General features: G+C 48.4%; 1 protein-coding gene across 1 annotated transcript in view; it reads left to right on the forward strand.

Annotated features, from left to right (window-relative positions):
- The window catches only part of Fer1l5 (fer-1 like family member 5), a 48867-nt gene that overhangs the window by 10705 nt on the left and 22874 nt on the right, over positions 1-15288 (forward strand). Inside the window, exons 10-19 of the mRNA XM_055606756.1 lie at positions 1035-1065; positions 3082-3197; positions 3427-3547; positions 4218-4270; positions 5332-5400; positions 6359-6402; positions 6491-6573; positions 6652-6746; positions 7892-8020; positions 9442-9619. Coding sequence (XP_055462731.1) covers positions 1035-1065; positions 3082-3197; positions 3427-3547; positions 4218-4270; positions 5332-5400; positions 6359-6402; positions 6491-6573; positions 6652-6746; positions 7892-8020; positions 9442-9619 — 919 coding nt within the window. The remainder of the gene's footprint in view (positions 1-1034; positions 1066-3081; positions 3198-3426; positions 3548-4217; positions 4271-5331; positions 5401-6358; positions 6403-6490; positions 6574-6651; positions 6747-7891; positions 8021-9441; positions 9620-15288) is intronic.

Genomic DNA, 15288 nt, shown 5'->3' on the forward strand with positions numbered 1-15288 from the left:
TTTGTGTCTGTCTCTGTGACTGTGTGTGTGACTGTGTGTGTGTGTATGTATGTGTATGGGTGTATATATGTGTGCATGCGTGTGACTGTGCATATTTGTGTATATGTCTGTGTGTATGTGTGTGTGTGTGTGTGTGATTATGTGTGTCCTTGTGTCTGTGCGTGTGAACATGTGTGTGTGTCTGTGTGCGCACATGAATGTTTGTGTCTGGGTTGCTAAGGACTGAACTCAGTGCCTTGTGTAAACTGGGAGAGTGCCCTAGCCCGGCTTATGCATTTCTTTGTTTGTCTAAGAAGTTTTTGCCTCCTGTATAAGAAGATGCGCAGACGCGTGGAAGCAGGCCTCTGGATAGAGTCTTGTTATTGATCTGTGAACTGGGCCCCGGCCCTATTTTACTGCCTCTTGTGCTGTACCATCTCCCTCAGGCCCTAGTCCAACACCATGTCCCAGGAGAAAGGAAAGCCACGTAGAGTCTCTTTGCCAGCGACCACTCAGTCACCCCTATCCCCATTCCTGGCACCGATGTCCTTTCCTACCCAGAGACAGGGAAGACTTGAGTGTATTATATTCTAGATATTTCCAGCACAGGCTTCCTCACTCTGTTAAGCCTGTGGGACATCTTTGAAGCTCAGTAGCCTCCTCTATAGAGAGGGCAATGGTCCTTCCAGTTTCTTCTGAAGACAGAGTTCAGACTAAGCCTGCACTTAGGCCCTGGCCAAGTGGCCACTGGGTGAGCTGGAATTGCAGATCTTGGTGTTGGCTTGTACTGTACAACCTTCTCTTACTAAACAAATACCTGTGATAGTAAGCAGATGATCATGCCTTTAACACATGGTCCTTGGGTAGGAGGCACTTAAGGTCCAAGCTTACTGGGTATGGTAGCAGATGCCTTCAGTCCCAATGGAGGTAGGTGGATCTCTTGTGAATTCAAAGCAGGCCTGGTCCACATTCTTGTGAGTTGCATGACAGCCAGAGCTACATTGTGAAAACCTGTCTAAAACTTAACTAATCTTTACTTACTCTTATCTTTTCAGACAGACATTGGGTTTGTCTACCATTCCCCAGGTAGGTGACAGTTATTACAAGTATATGTAACTTGGAAAAAAAAAAGGGGGGGGAGGGGGGGGAGGGAAAAAAGCCAGTAGTAAAATCCCTCAGAATCCCCAGCAAATGGAGAGAAGATATCACAGAGTCTGAATAACTTTCCTTGCTTGAAAATATTTACTCTATGCTGGATTTTATCATGACTTATGATAAAAGCATCTTTCTCTGAAAAGCTCAACACATTGGAGAGGGTCAAATGCTCAATTTTTATTAAAAGTTATGTTTCTAATTTGTGAAGCCAGTACCAGAAGACCACAGCTTTGCTGCTTTTCAAATTTGTTGTGTTGTTTTTCTTACTATGCATCTTACTATGTACCCCAGGCTAGCCTAGAACTCATGAACCAGCCTCTGCCTCCTGGGATCACAGGCATATGCCCCATACCACGTTCTTTTTAAGCATACTGTGTTTATATATTGAATTTCTTTTTACACACACAAACACACACACAATGCTGATTGTTTTCTCATCCAACCCTCTCATCTGTCGCCCACTCTTGTCCACCCCATCGCTCCCTGTCTCGGCTGGGGTTTTTATTGCCGCAACAAAACATCATGACCAAAGAGAAAGTTGGGGAGAAAAGGGTTTATTTGGCTTACACTTCCACAACACTGTTCATTATTGAGGAAAGTCAGGACAGGAACTCAAACGGGGCAGGATCCTGGAGGCAGGAACTGATGCAGAAGCCATGGAAGGGCACTGCTTCCTGGTTTGCTTCCCCTTGCTCAGCCTGCTTTCTATTGAAGCCAGGACCACCAGCCCAGGGATGGCCCCGCCAGTGGGCGGGGCCATTGATCACTAATTGAAAAAACACCCCATAGCTGGATCTCACAGAGGCATTTCCTCAACTGAGGCTCCTTCCTCTCTGGTGACTGTAGCTTGTGTCAAGTTGACATAAAACCAGCAGGACACATCCCTATGAATTTATTTCTCATACCTATTTATGTATTGTGTTGTGGGATCCACTGAGTTTAGCTAGGGCCATCTGTGCGACCACGGGCTTAGAGCCCTCCATCAGAGCCTGCTGGACTCCGTGGTAGGTACACAACTAGAGACAGCGGTTCTCCATCCCTCGCAACCAACAGTTCAGCAGTGAGGGGTAGCGACCCATGAGCCACTCCTTGACCTGGGATTGCTCACAGGGCTCAGAGCTTGTAGCTACGGCGGCTGTGAGTTCATGATCACGGTGACTGAGTCGTGCCTGGGGGATGACCGCTGTCAGCCCACTTCTCTATCCTCGGTCTCTTCCGGCCTCTCTTCTGCAATGCTTCTTGACCCCTAGAGGGAACATTAGAGGGTCAGGATTTCTTGTTTAAGGCCAAGCCCTCAATGTCATTTGTTCTCAGCATCTTAGCCAGCTGTGGGTGCCCTGCATTTGCTGACATTTTCGTTTTGTAATTTTGAGACAAGGTCTCACATACCCAGGCTGGCCTCACATTCACTATAATTTCTCTGTACTGAGAACGTCCACTGTCCTCTCTGTCATTTTGAAATAGACAATTATTGTCAATCATCATTACTTGGCTGTAGAGCTCCCGGTCCTTCCTTACCCAACTGCATCCTGCATCCACTAATATCCTCTCTCCACTCGCCTCCATCCTCCCCATCCCAGCTCTGGTACCCCACTATTTGACAAGAGATTGAGATTGCAGTGGGGAATTCTACTATGAGCCATCCATAACACGCATACCAGGTTGACACTGAATCTATCGGGGGGGGGGCGGGGGGGAGCTGCTTGCCTCCATCTGTCTGGCATCAGGCTGGGGTGGAAAGAGGGAATCTCCTCTTTCCCAGAGGTGCTAGGAGCCTAGAGAATTTACCATCATTATGTGGTAGCGAAGGAGACCCTTTTTCTCTGCCGTTAGATGAGAGACAGTGGATCTGAGGCATTCCCTGCCTTATTTCCCCCTAGAAACAAAGCTGTTTTCAGGAGGGGGAGGGGGCGTTGGAGGGCCTCTCACTTTGGCCCACTGCCCTAGGTCACACACTCTTAAGGAAATGGTTAGGCCTCTGCCAGCGACACAAGACCACCAGCGGAGTGAGAGGCTACTTGAAAGTCACCATCTCTGCCCTCGGTGTGGGGGATCAGGCGCTGGTGAGGCTGCCCCCCCTCGTTCCCAGTAACATTTTTACCCGACTGCTTCCTCAGGGACCTCTGAGCCTTCCAAGAAGCCATTGGTCTACACCTCCTTTGTTCAGAGTGTCATAAGGGGGTTGTTCACCCTCCTTGCACCAAGTGGGAAGTTTGGGAAAATCAAAAAGGGGTGAACTTGGCTGTGCCCTGCCTCTGAGCCCGACCCTGTCCAATCCCCTGGTGTCTCCAGGTAGACCAGAAGCTGCCGTATGTAACTGACACTGAAGTCCAGATCTACAAGTCAACAGAAGCTCCAGTCAGCCTGGCTTACTTACAGTTCTTCATCTACTGTGCAGAGGACCTCCATTTCAGTTAGAGGCTGCGGGCAGGGAGGAGGAGGCTCCAGGCGTCCCTGTGCATGAGCACCTCAGAGCCTTACCAGATTTCTGCTTTTTTTAAAATATCAGCCTAAGATTTAGAATAAGGGATAGTGTGACACTGACATTCACAACTGTTTGTTTTCTTTAAAAAAAATTTTTTTTTTGAGACAGGGTTTCTCTGTGTAGTCTTGGCTGTCCTGGACTCACTTTGTAGACCAGGCTGGCCTTGAACTCACAGCAATCTGTCTGCCTCTGCCTCCCAGAGTACTGGGATCACAGGTGTGCGCCGCTGCTGCTACCTGGCATACAAGTGTTTGTTATAATTCCCATAGATACCTTTTCAAGGCTCCAAGCCATTGACCAGTTTTTGGTGTCCAGATGTAGACTCAGGCTTCTCTAAGACATCCCATATGTGCGTGTGCGCGCGCACGCACACACACACACACACACACACACACACACACACACACACACACGGGGCAGAGAGAACATGCACATACACTGGAAGCATTGTGTAAATGGAAGACAGGTCTGCCCAGAGGGAAAAGAGCTAAACTGGGGGAGGGGCTAAAAGTTGTCTAGTTGCCCCATTTCCTCTTCTTGACCCCTCCCCCAAAAATGATGCATCTGTCTCAGGAGTCCTCTTCTCCTCCTGTCCTAGAGAGCCACCAGTCAGCTGCTCCTGCCTTGGAGGTGGAACTGATTGGGGACAAGGTAGGTATAGAAAGGCTCTGAGACCTAGAGAAAGCGGCACATGGGGAAAGCAGTGCATAGGAAGAGAGAGCGCTGCAGAGCAGGACCCCAGTCCGAGGCCAGCCTGGTCTACATATAGTGAGTTCCAGGCCAACCAGGGCTACACAGTGATACCTTGGCTTAGCCAAATACAATAAAAATAAAATAAAATAATGTGCGCTTGCCATACCATATGTGGTGCATGTCCATAACCACAGCACTTTGAAGGGAGAGGCTAGCCTTGACTACATGAGATGTGTCTCAGGTTTAAAAGGGGGCAGGGAAGAACTGCTATGGCCACCAGCCAGGCTTCTGGCCATTTTTTTTTTTCTGTTGGAACTGATCTAACAAAACCTTTGTACATGCCTCATGTGACAGAGTTGGCAGTGCTGTCTGGGAGGTGGGAAGAGCACTGCCAAGCCCAGGCCAGAGCCTGGCAAATTTGGTGAGTTCTAGGCCAGCCAGGGCTACCCTGTCTCAAAACAAAAGGAAATCAGGTCTGGCTCTGAAGTTAAGAGTATGGCTGTTCCTCCAGAGGACTTGAATTTAATTACCATCATCAGCACGGTGGCTCACCACCATGGGTAGCCCCAATTCCAGAGGTGCACATACCCTTTTCTGGCTTTCTCTGGCACCAGGCATCATGGGATGCACAGACATACATGCGGGCAAAACACCCACACACATGAAAATAAGTAAGTAAATTAAAAGAACACCACCCCCAAAAAAGCATAAAAGGAAAACAAAATAAAGAATTGAGGTATTGCTCAGTGGTAGGGTGTTCTAGGGCGTGTGAAACTGGGTTTTCAACACTGCTGAAAAGAAGGGTGGGAGGCGGCACTCTAAGAGAGTCAAGGGATGACTCTGGGACTGGGGAGACATTGTTGTCCAAGGGTAACTTGAGGTCAAAGGTTAGGAATTAGCCCCATCACCAGGTGCTGCAGGAAGTATCCACCAGGGGCTGAACAGGGAGGTGGGAAAGGAAGATCAGTACCGGGAGGAGGGGACAGGCTAGCTCTGACTGAGCCTTGGGATGTTCTCAGCTCAGGACACAGCCACAGATCCAGTTCGACAGCCCAGTATGGAACCAAATCCTCACCTTCCAGATTCAGGTACGGCTGCTCCGTTACACCCTCCCTCCCCTTCCTCAAATTCAAAAGGGAAATTCTGGTGGTCGTGTTGGTATGGATTGAGGCCAGAGCCACTGAGCACAGTCAAAAAGGCTCTGCTTGGTAGGAAACAAGAGGAAACCCAGGGTATGCTGTTCAGTCCAGCAGAGAACAATAAGGGGACATACAAACAAGCTCCAGAAATTCAGATGTGCCCTTTCACCCACACTAAAAACGAAGTCAAGTGTAGACTGGAGAGACGGCTCAGGGATGAAGAGCACACGCTGCCCTTACAGAGTACCGGGGTTCAGTTCCCAGAACACGCATGGCACTTACATATGTACATGGGTATGTATGGGCCAGGACACATATGTGTAGGTCAAAGAACAGCTTGAGGGAGTTGTTTCTTTACTTACATGATAGGTCCCAAGAGGCTGGGCTCGTGTTATTGGGTTCGCACAGCAATCCCTTTCACCCCCTCAGCCAGCCCCAGTCTTGAAGTGTAAGCAAGCAAGAGTCCATGTTAGCATGAAGAATACAAAACAAGGCTAGAAAGATGGCTCTGTGGTTAAGAACTCTTGTCCCTCTTGCAGAGGACCCAAGTTCAGGCTTACAACAATCTGGAACCTCAGTCTGGGAGCTCCAGTGCCCTCTTCTGACCTCCATGGGCAGCATACACACATGTGGTATACTTACTTAGACACAGGCACACACTCACATGTACAAAATTAATCTTAAAAACCTAATGAACACAAAGCAATGTCATATGGTCCCAGGGCCCTGGCAGCAGCCTTTGTTAGCGGGAAGCCTGGCAGTCAAAAGGGCCGAAGCACAGGATAAATCCGGCTTGACTGTGCTTGAATGGGAACTGAGGCAAGGTCTTCCCACCCGTTTGCGAGGTCCCCTGAGGACCACACCACGCTGGTGTAACTTCACCTTGGCCCCCTGCCTTTCCTTGCAGCTGCCCTGCCTCTCTAGCTACATCAAGTTCAGGGTCCTGGACGGGTGAGCAAATGGACTAGAGATAGAGCCACACTCTGGGGAGGAGGAGGCAGAGCTGGGCCAGGGGCTCAGCCTGCAGTGTGTTTCCCAGCTCCAAACACAACTACCAAGATGAGATCGGCTCTGCCAGCCTGTGCCTCAACCAGATCTCGTCCACCGGCGAGGAGATCCAAGGCAAGCAAAGCTGGGGACCCCTCCCTCTGCCCCCATCCCGCCGGAGCCCCTGACTGCTCTCATGCTTTCTCCTTCCAGGGATGTACTCCGGCTTCCTGCCCTGCTTTGGCCCCAGCTTCCTGAATCTCCATGGGGGTAAAAAGGCCCGTTTCAGGATTCCAGAGGAAGGCGCTGTAAGTATTTTCTGTCAGCCTCGGGGGGGGGGGGGGAGTTAAGGTTGACTTGCGTGAAACACTGGAGGCTGAGAGATGTCCAGGGAAGACTCTGCCTGGCCTCTGTCCAGGCACATAAATCATCCTGGATACAAGGGATCCTAAGCCCTGATACAGAAAAGGACAAATGGGGTGCTCTAGATGGTCACTGAGAAAGATGAACCCTTGGTAAGGTTTCCCACCAGTAGGAAAGGCACACGGGGTGAAAAAAGGGTAGGGTCGCTCAAGATTGCTTATTAATGCTGGAAACCCAACTCAAAATTGGGCTCAGTCAAGAAGGGAATAAGAGTTTTCAGGAAGCCGATACAGGAAGATCATGAGTCTGAAGCTGGCTGTGCTACACAGCAGTTCCTTATCTTAAAAAAAAAAAAAAAGTGGGGGCTGGCAAGATGGTTCAGCCAGTAATGATGTGGGCTCAGTTTCAGAACCCACATAGTGGAAGGAAGAGCCAACTCCCAGAAATTGTTCTCCCCTCTCTAGTCTCATGCCGTGGCTCAGCCCATTCCCTCAACACATAAATACAAATTTAAAAAGATAAGTAGAAGGGGAAATGTGGGGGTGCTTAATAAGGCTGGAAGAAAGTTTGTGAGAGGAGCCCTTCATTGTCACAGACTTTGTCTCTTCCTCCACGTCATCCTATGGGTAACTCCTTGGCCTCTGTCACCTGCTACGGTCAGCTCTGCTGAGACGCTTCCCACAAGACCAGGGAAGCACTCTAGTTGGCCTGTTTTAGGCTTCTATGTTGTTCTTGGAGCACTCACTTTTGACAAGGAGGCAGAGCATGCATTGACTGACCAGGTTGGGGACGCTCACTCTGGTGATTACTGTGCCCTCCAAGCTCCAAGCATTTTTAGTTCAAAGTCCTTCCGGTCAGCTGGCAGAAAGAGTCTGCATGAACAAGGAGTAGCGGGTGGGAAGAGTGCAGAAGAGGGGCCAGGCCCCAGAACACATGGAAATAATATCATCTTGACTAGGTAGTCTTTAACAGGCTGTGGTTGGTGCCATGCCCAAGGTGACCATCGCGGGACAGAGTTGCCTTTGCTGTGTGGGCTCCAGGAGGGTCTCTTTGCTCTCTTTGGATCATCCCTTTCTCTCTGTTGCCCCAGTGTATTCTCGATGCTGTCAAGGATGGTTTAGATTATCGAGGCCGAGTCTTCCTGGAGATAATCACCACAATCAAGTCTCAGCAAAACACTATGATAAAGGACCTGTCTCAAGAAGTGACCCGGGTAGAGGTAATCACAGAAAACAGGTAACAGGGAAGAAAAACAAAAAGTTTCTCTGCATCCCCCAGACCCACTGTGAACCCCAGTTTCTGACACTGCAAGAGACATTGGCCACCAGTCTGTTGAGAGTAGAAGGGTGCCTGACCAGTCTACTGAGTGTCCCCTAAGCACCTTCCATGGCTTTAATGCTGAGCCAGATCCCTAGTGGTCAGGGAGCCTGTAAGCACAGGATTGTGGCTTTGGAAACATTTTCTAAGGATGAAGGCAGCTTATTCACACCCCATTTCCTCAGGGCTTTGTAAGAGAATTTTAAGGCCTTTGGATTTCTTCCTAAAGCCAGTGGAGTGGCCCTGAATGGGAGCAGTAGAGGAGCAGGATGGACAGCAGGTTGGAGGGGATAAGCTGAGGTAGCTCAGTCAATAGAGACGAGGACACAGTCTCAGCAGAGGAGAGGAGGAGGGAAGAGAGGGTCCAGGGACCCCTTGAGACAAAGACAAAAGTGAGGCTGACACCTACAGGCTCCTGCCCACTGGGAGACAGCATGGCCAACAGTGTCAGCCACCAAGATGGCCTCCCTGAAGAAAGTCAGGAGTATGGGAGACAGCAAATTCTACCTCTGCTGTGTGCTTATGAGACATGCACATAGCTGAGCCTGGAGACTGCTAGCTACATAGGCACATCATGATAAGCACATCATGATTGAATCTGTGCTCTCAGGAACAGTGGCCCGAGAAGAGTAGGGGGACTGAAAGGAAAGGAGAGCTGAAGATGGAGCCTAACCTGGCACCACAGCCAGAACTATAGGAGGGGAGGAAAAGAGAGCAGAGATCTTGAATGTGTGTGTGTGAGAAAGAGAGAGAGACAGACAGGCAGACAGACAGACACTAAAAATCCTGATGGCTGTGGTAGCTCATGTCTGTAATCCCATCACTCATCAGAAGGGTGAAGCAAGTAGACTGCCATAAACTCAATGCCAGCCTGGGCTACAGATTGATACTGTTTAAAAAACATAGAAAGAAAAGAAAGAAGGGAAGAGAGAAAGGGAGTGTGGGAGGAAGGGGAAAAGGAGGGGAAGGAAAAGTGGAAGGGAAAGGGAAGCCGGAGAGGGAAGAAACATGGGCCACACAGCAGACTATAAACAAGTGGTTTTTGAGGTGGACAGAGGACCCAGGCAAGCGGGGAGCATGGCAGAAACAGACACAATTAAGAGACAGTTGGTAGCCGAGGCAGAAGGGGAAAGGGGCAGCCTTTCTGGATAAGGGGAGGAGAGGTGATGAGAGGCACCAAGAACAGTGCTTGTGTGCATGCGTGTGGAACACAGAGCACTTTAGGAAAAAGCAGGGCACTTGTCCTCACGCCCCTGCCTGTCAGGGTAGCCTGAGCCGTCCTTTATGTACTGAGGATGTGTGTGTTTGTGGTTATTGTTTTAGAGGCAGCAGTATCGCCAGAAGTATGGGCTGTGCGTCATCTTCCTTTCTTGTACCATGATGCCCAAATTTAAGGACCTGATTCAATTCGAGGTCAGCATGGGCCACTATGGAAACAAGATGGATCCAAACTACAAGCCTCTCGTGTCAACCACACAGTACAGCCCGGTGATATATGATGGTAATAGTCAGATTCAAGCAAGAAGTAAGGCAGCTCACGCGTGTGCGAGGCTCTTCCAAGGGGACTGGCTCGTAGAACATTCATAGACGCTCCCAGTCGTTTCTAGGCAGGACCTCCCTGGCCTTGATCGTGGTCCCCCTGCCTCAGGCTGCCAGGCAGGGTGGCCACATCTGCACTCCCACCCATTTCACACTGGATGACAGGGAGGTGCAGGGCGGTGGAGTCACTTGCCAGACAGTGTAGAGCTCGGACAGAAAAACACCACGTGATGATGTGCTGTTTATCTCTCTAGTCTTTATCCGTTACTTTACTTCTTTCTTTCTCTCTGCGCTCCTGTAGAAGCTTGTGCACGCACTCGAAGAGGCCAAAGGAGGAGGTTGGATGTCCTGCTCTATCACTCTCTAGATCACTCTTTTTTGAGACAGCCTCTTGCTGGACCCGGAGTTAGGCTCGTGGCCAGCAACCCTCAGAGCAGTCCTCCTGTCTCCACCATCCACAGTACCGGGGGTACAGCCCCACATGGCCCCAACCTGCTTTTCGGGCAGGCAGTGGTATTTGAACTCGGGTCTTCAGATATGTGCAGCAAGCTCTCATCCATGGAGCTCTGATCCAGGCCCCGGCCCACTAATTTAGACATTCAGTTCTCCTATCCACTCTTCCCAACACCCAGTCCATCCATTCATCCCCTCATCCGATGTGAGTGAGTCCGGAACCTTCTCTATCCAGTATAGTCCCTGGGCCAACAGCATCACCATGTTACAAAGGCAGATTCTCGACCCCACTCCAGACCTAGAGAAATCAGAGACTTCTATGAATAGAGCCTGACAGACTGTCTGGGCCTGCAGGTGATGTGGGTGCATATTAATAACTGAGAGCCCCTGACCGGTTCCCGCATCCTCTCCATCAGCTTCAGCCTGCCATCGCCTATCAAGAAGCTTTCCTTGGGCCCCACTTCCCTACCAACTCTTTTAAATAAAAGCTTTGTTGAGATATAATTCCCATAACATGTAATTTGACCTTTTGAAGCATACAGTCCCATGGATTTTAGGATTTTCACAGTTATGCAACTGTCACCACAACCCATTTTAGAATGCTTTCCTCTCTCCCTAAAGAAGCCCTCGGTCCATTAGCTGCTCTTCTGGCTCGCTCACCCCCACAGCTGTAGACAACCACTAATCCACTCTAAGTTTCAATACATTCTCCTAGTCTGACATTTCACACACATGGAATTCTACGCTTTGTGGTCCTTTGTGGCTGACCAGCTTCTCCCCTTTAACATAAAGCCCTGCTGTGTTTGTAGAGAGAAATCCAAGTGCAGAAAGTCTCTAAACTGTCTATGTGTAGCTTTGAGAAGGGTAAATAGGGTTCTCACCCTCTCAACATCCGGTCAGTCCACAGAAGGCTGCCAGGGCCTTAGAAGGCCCCTTCGTCAGAGGACTGATCGTGAGTCTCTCTCTTAGGCTCATCAGCCTTTGGTCCTCTTTTTCATTTTTATCCTCTGCGTGTGAACCCGTGAGTGGCACGCGCTCTTCTGCTGTGTCTGAGAGGACTCCATCCACCGACATGCATCCGCCTCACACCTTCTGCCCAGCATGACTTGACTTCTTGGGCATTTTATTTCCATTTCTGGATGTACCCCACTGTGTGAGCGGACCATAAATTATGTGGTGGACATAGATAAGCTGGCTGGCTCAATAACTTTGTTGTAAGCATTGCATTCTCGTATGTGTCTTCTGGTCACAAGGACAGGGGCTCCTCTAAATTATATACCTAGGGGTGGGAGGGAGTCTCAGAGCAAAAGCGGTTACCGCAAATTACACTCCCAGCAGCATGGGATGAGAATTCCTTTTGTGCTCTGTTCTCACCAGTCCTTGATGCTGCCAGGGTCTTAATTTTTGTCGTGCTATTACATGTGAAAAGCCATCTCACATGACCACAATGCGCTTTTTCTCATTATAAATGAAGGGTGAGCATCTGTGTATACACATCATTTTTTTTTTACCCTGTAACTTTCCCTTATCCTGTATCTTATCGTGGCTGCATCTTTCTTACTGTTTTATACATTAAATCTTTTTCCGGCTCTGTGTACTTATCACTCACCGTAAAATATAGATTAGACATACACACACACACACACACACACAAACTTTCTGTTTTGTTGTTTGGGACAGGGTATATAGTAGCCCAGGCTGGCCCCAAGCTCACTATGTAGCCGAGAATGACCCTGAATTTCTGACCACCTTCACTCTACTTCTCAAGTGCCAGGATCACACTCATGCCCCACAAGGCCCATTTTAACGTGGTGCTGATTACCAATCCTAGAGCCCTCCTGAACACTGAGCTACCACGCTGCCAGCCAGAGCTGCACTCCCGGCCCCACACATCTTCCTTTAGTGAAAGGACTGCTTAAGCTTTCTGCCTATCAAGTTTTGTCACCTCTGTTTGCATACTTAGCGTGTGTGTGTGTGTGGGGGGGTACTCATGGAGGTCAAAGGGCGGCTTGCAGGAGTTGGTTCTGTCCTTCCACCGTGTGGGTCCTGGGACCAAACTCAGGTTGTCAGGCTTGGTGGAAAGTACCTTTATGACGAGATCAGGTGTTTCTAGGGGCTTTTGTTGTTGTTTGGGGCTTTTGGAGGGGATGGCCTTGAACTCAAAATCCTCCTGTCTAGGCCAAGCACCAGGATGACTCAGCATGGCAGGGTGAGGGAGCCAGTGTGCCAGAGTTTGCACACATGCATGTGGAGAGCAGAGAACAACCTTTGGCAGTTGTTTCTCCCCGTTACAGTCCAGACACTGAACTGAAACAATTAATCAGGCTTGACGGCAAAGTGTTCTTACTCACTGATCCCTTCTCTGGCCTTAACTTAATTTTTTTATGCAGGGTGAAAAAAATTTTTTTTTTCTAAATAGATAGTCAACTCAACACTATTTGCCAAGAAACATTTGATTTCTGCATTGACTTCCCTTGGCACCTTTCCTAAAGATAATTAACAATGTTGTCTCTTTCTAAAATGTCCATTCTGTCCCTTCCCCCTTTTTAAGTTTTTTTTTTTTGTTGTTGTTGTTGTTGTTTTAATTACGTATCTGTATCTGTGAGTTCAGGTGACTATGAAGCCAGAAGAGGGCAACAGATCCCCTGTAGCTGGAGCTGCAGGCTGTTGGGAGCCATCTGACATGGGTACTTGGAATCCAGCTCAGATCTTCTGGAAGAGCAGGAAGCTCTCTTAACACCAAGCCATTTCTCCAGCCCTTATTATTTTTTGAAGTGGCAATATTTTAAATTTGGATCATATATGTAGTAGACAGAGTTTCTCTGAGTAGCACTGGCTGTCCTGGAACTTACCAGGCTGGCCTGAAACTCGGAGATCTGCCTGTCTCGGCCTCCCAAGCGCTGGGATTGAAGGCAGGCCACCAGCACCCATCTCAGTTATTATTTTTTTCACTGTGTCATTTTTCCAGAACTTGTACTTACATAAAGATACAAACTTTTTCTTCCTAATTTTTTCCTTTAAAAATATTAGATGTTTGGTTCTTGCATTTAGTCCTGTGATTGACTTTGAATCAAGCTGCATGCCTATTTCGTGCTGTTCATGTACCATTTGTTAAAAGTCCTATCCTTTTCCTGACTGACTGTCCTTAGGTTCTATGAGAAAGGACTCCGCTGTGTTTTACTTTTTTCTGCGGGGCTGTCAAGTGTGGGTATCACGATTCCCCTTGGTTCTCCTCGAGCTGTCATTTTCTCCCTGGTCCTCTTTTAACTCTGCCTTTCCATTCCATTTTGGTCACTTGAGAAATTCATGTTCTCAGTTCAATGTCCCACAGCGAATTGTCTTCAAGGTTTAAATGTCACCGTGGGACTTCCCAAAGTTGTCTTTCTCGGGTGTTTCTGTTTTCTCTTGGCCGGTTTACTGAGTTCTGCCCGCTCACATTTCGTCCTCGGAGTCCTGCCTTCCTTCAGGGAGTGTATTTTTGCTGGCACTTTTCAAGGCCTCCTCCCCTCAAGCCTTACTTCCCACTGTGGGTCTTGTTTTCCTCTTCCCTCCAGGTGACTTCTGCCTCCTCGCTCCTCAGTGCTTCTGAGGAAGCCTCTGGGTTGCTTTTGGCAGTCCTTATGTGTATTTTGGGTCTACAGATTATCTCTGTCTCCCTGTTTGCTGGAAATGGACTTTTTTTTTTCTTCCCTTCTTGTTGTGTTTGGAAGGTCTCCAAGATCGGAAGAGGAAAGTTGCCATCCTGGACCCCAGGCTCCTCCTCTGACCCTCAGTCCTGGATCTCTTTATTAATTATGCAGCCCACTCATTCAGTGCCGGAATCTAAAACTGCTTTCTTCCTGAAATCCTAGACAATTTAAGATGGTCCTCTTTGTGAATTGTCCTTTCTAATTTTCTCTTCTATTTCCTTCTGGAAGCAATCTGCTCTTACATACCACCTCATACTACACTCCTACCCCACCCCCCATTGTTAAATCTCTTGCCCATATTTTTCATACTGGGCCCTCTCTAGGCTACATCTGGAAACCTTTAGATCCTCTCAGAAAGGACTCAGGGTAGCCATTCTGTTTTGTTTGTTTTTTAAAGATTTATTTATTTGTTTGTTTGTTTGTTTATTATGTATACAATGTTCTGTCTGCATGTACACCTGCAAGCCAGAGAGGGCACCAGATCTCATCATAGATGGTTGTGAGCCAGTATGTGGTTGCTGGGAATTGAACTCAGGCCCTTTGGGAGAACAGCCAGTGCTCTTAACCTCTGAGCCATCTCTCCAGCCCCACCATTCTGTTTTAAATGGCCCCTCAGGGCCTGCCTTCCTCCATTGTATTCTGCTGAGTGGTACTTTCTACCACTCCAAGCACTGTAATGTACACACTGACTTTGTGCTTTTTGACCTCACTATTTTTCTTTGTGTACGTGATACAAATGATAAGTTATATTTTTACAATAAATAAGTATTCATCGTCAGCATAAGTTCAAAGCCAACCACAGCCCCTGGGACTGAAAAAAAAATGGCTGGTGGCGTCTTCCACCATGGTGCTCAGCAAGGCATCACTATTTTTCAATTTCTTAAGTAAAGGTTTGAGTCAAGAATAACATACTCATGGAATACTAAACCAACCAAAGCATGGAGTTCAGTTACTAGTCCTAGGGCAAGCACACCAAGCAATAGCACTCAGGTCATGAAGTAGAATACGGACACCCTAGGAGCCTGTGCCTTTCACTGCTGCCCACAAGGGCCTTTGCACGCCCAACCTCCACCTCTTCTTTCTATATTAAAGAACATATACCATAAGTACTTCTTTTAAATCTCTGCCTTCTTTGCTCCTCAGTTTGTGAAATGTGGCCACAGATCAACAGGTTCATGCATGTGGCTGTAGCTCACTCACTCCCATGTCTGAGTAATTACAATTCTATTGTGTGAATATAGTCAGCCGGGTGTGTGTGTAAGAATGAAAAACCAGCTTTCACTAACCGGGCAACAAAAACACGGAAACAAGCCAGGTATGGTAGCACATGCCCTTGATCCCAGACTGCAGACAGAGAAATTGTTGTTTGAGGCCAGCCTGGTGTACATAGAGAGTCCCAAGACAGCCAGGGCTATGTAGAGAGATCCTGCAAAGGAAGGAAGGGAAGGAAGGAAGGAAGGAAGGAAGGAAGGAAGGAAGGAAGGAAGGA

Source organism: Psammomys obesus, unplaced genomic scaffold (genome assembly GCF_907164565.1).
Source record: "Psammomys obesus unplaced genomic scaffold, mPsaObe1.curated_primary_1811, whole genome shotgun sequence".
In the NCBI taxonomy this organism is placed as follows: Eukaryota; Metazoa; Chordata; class Mammalia; order Rodentia; family Muridae; genus Psammomys; species Psammomys obesus.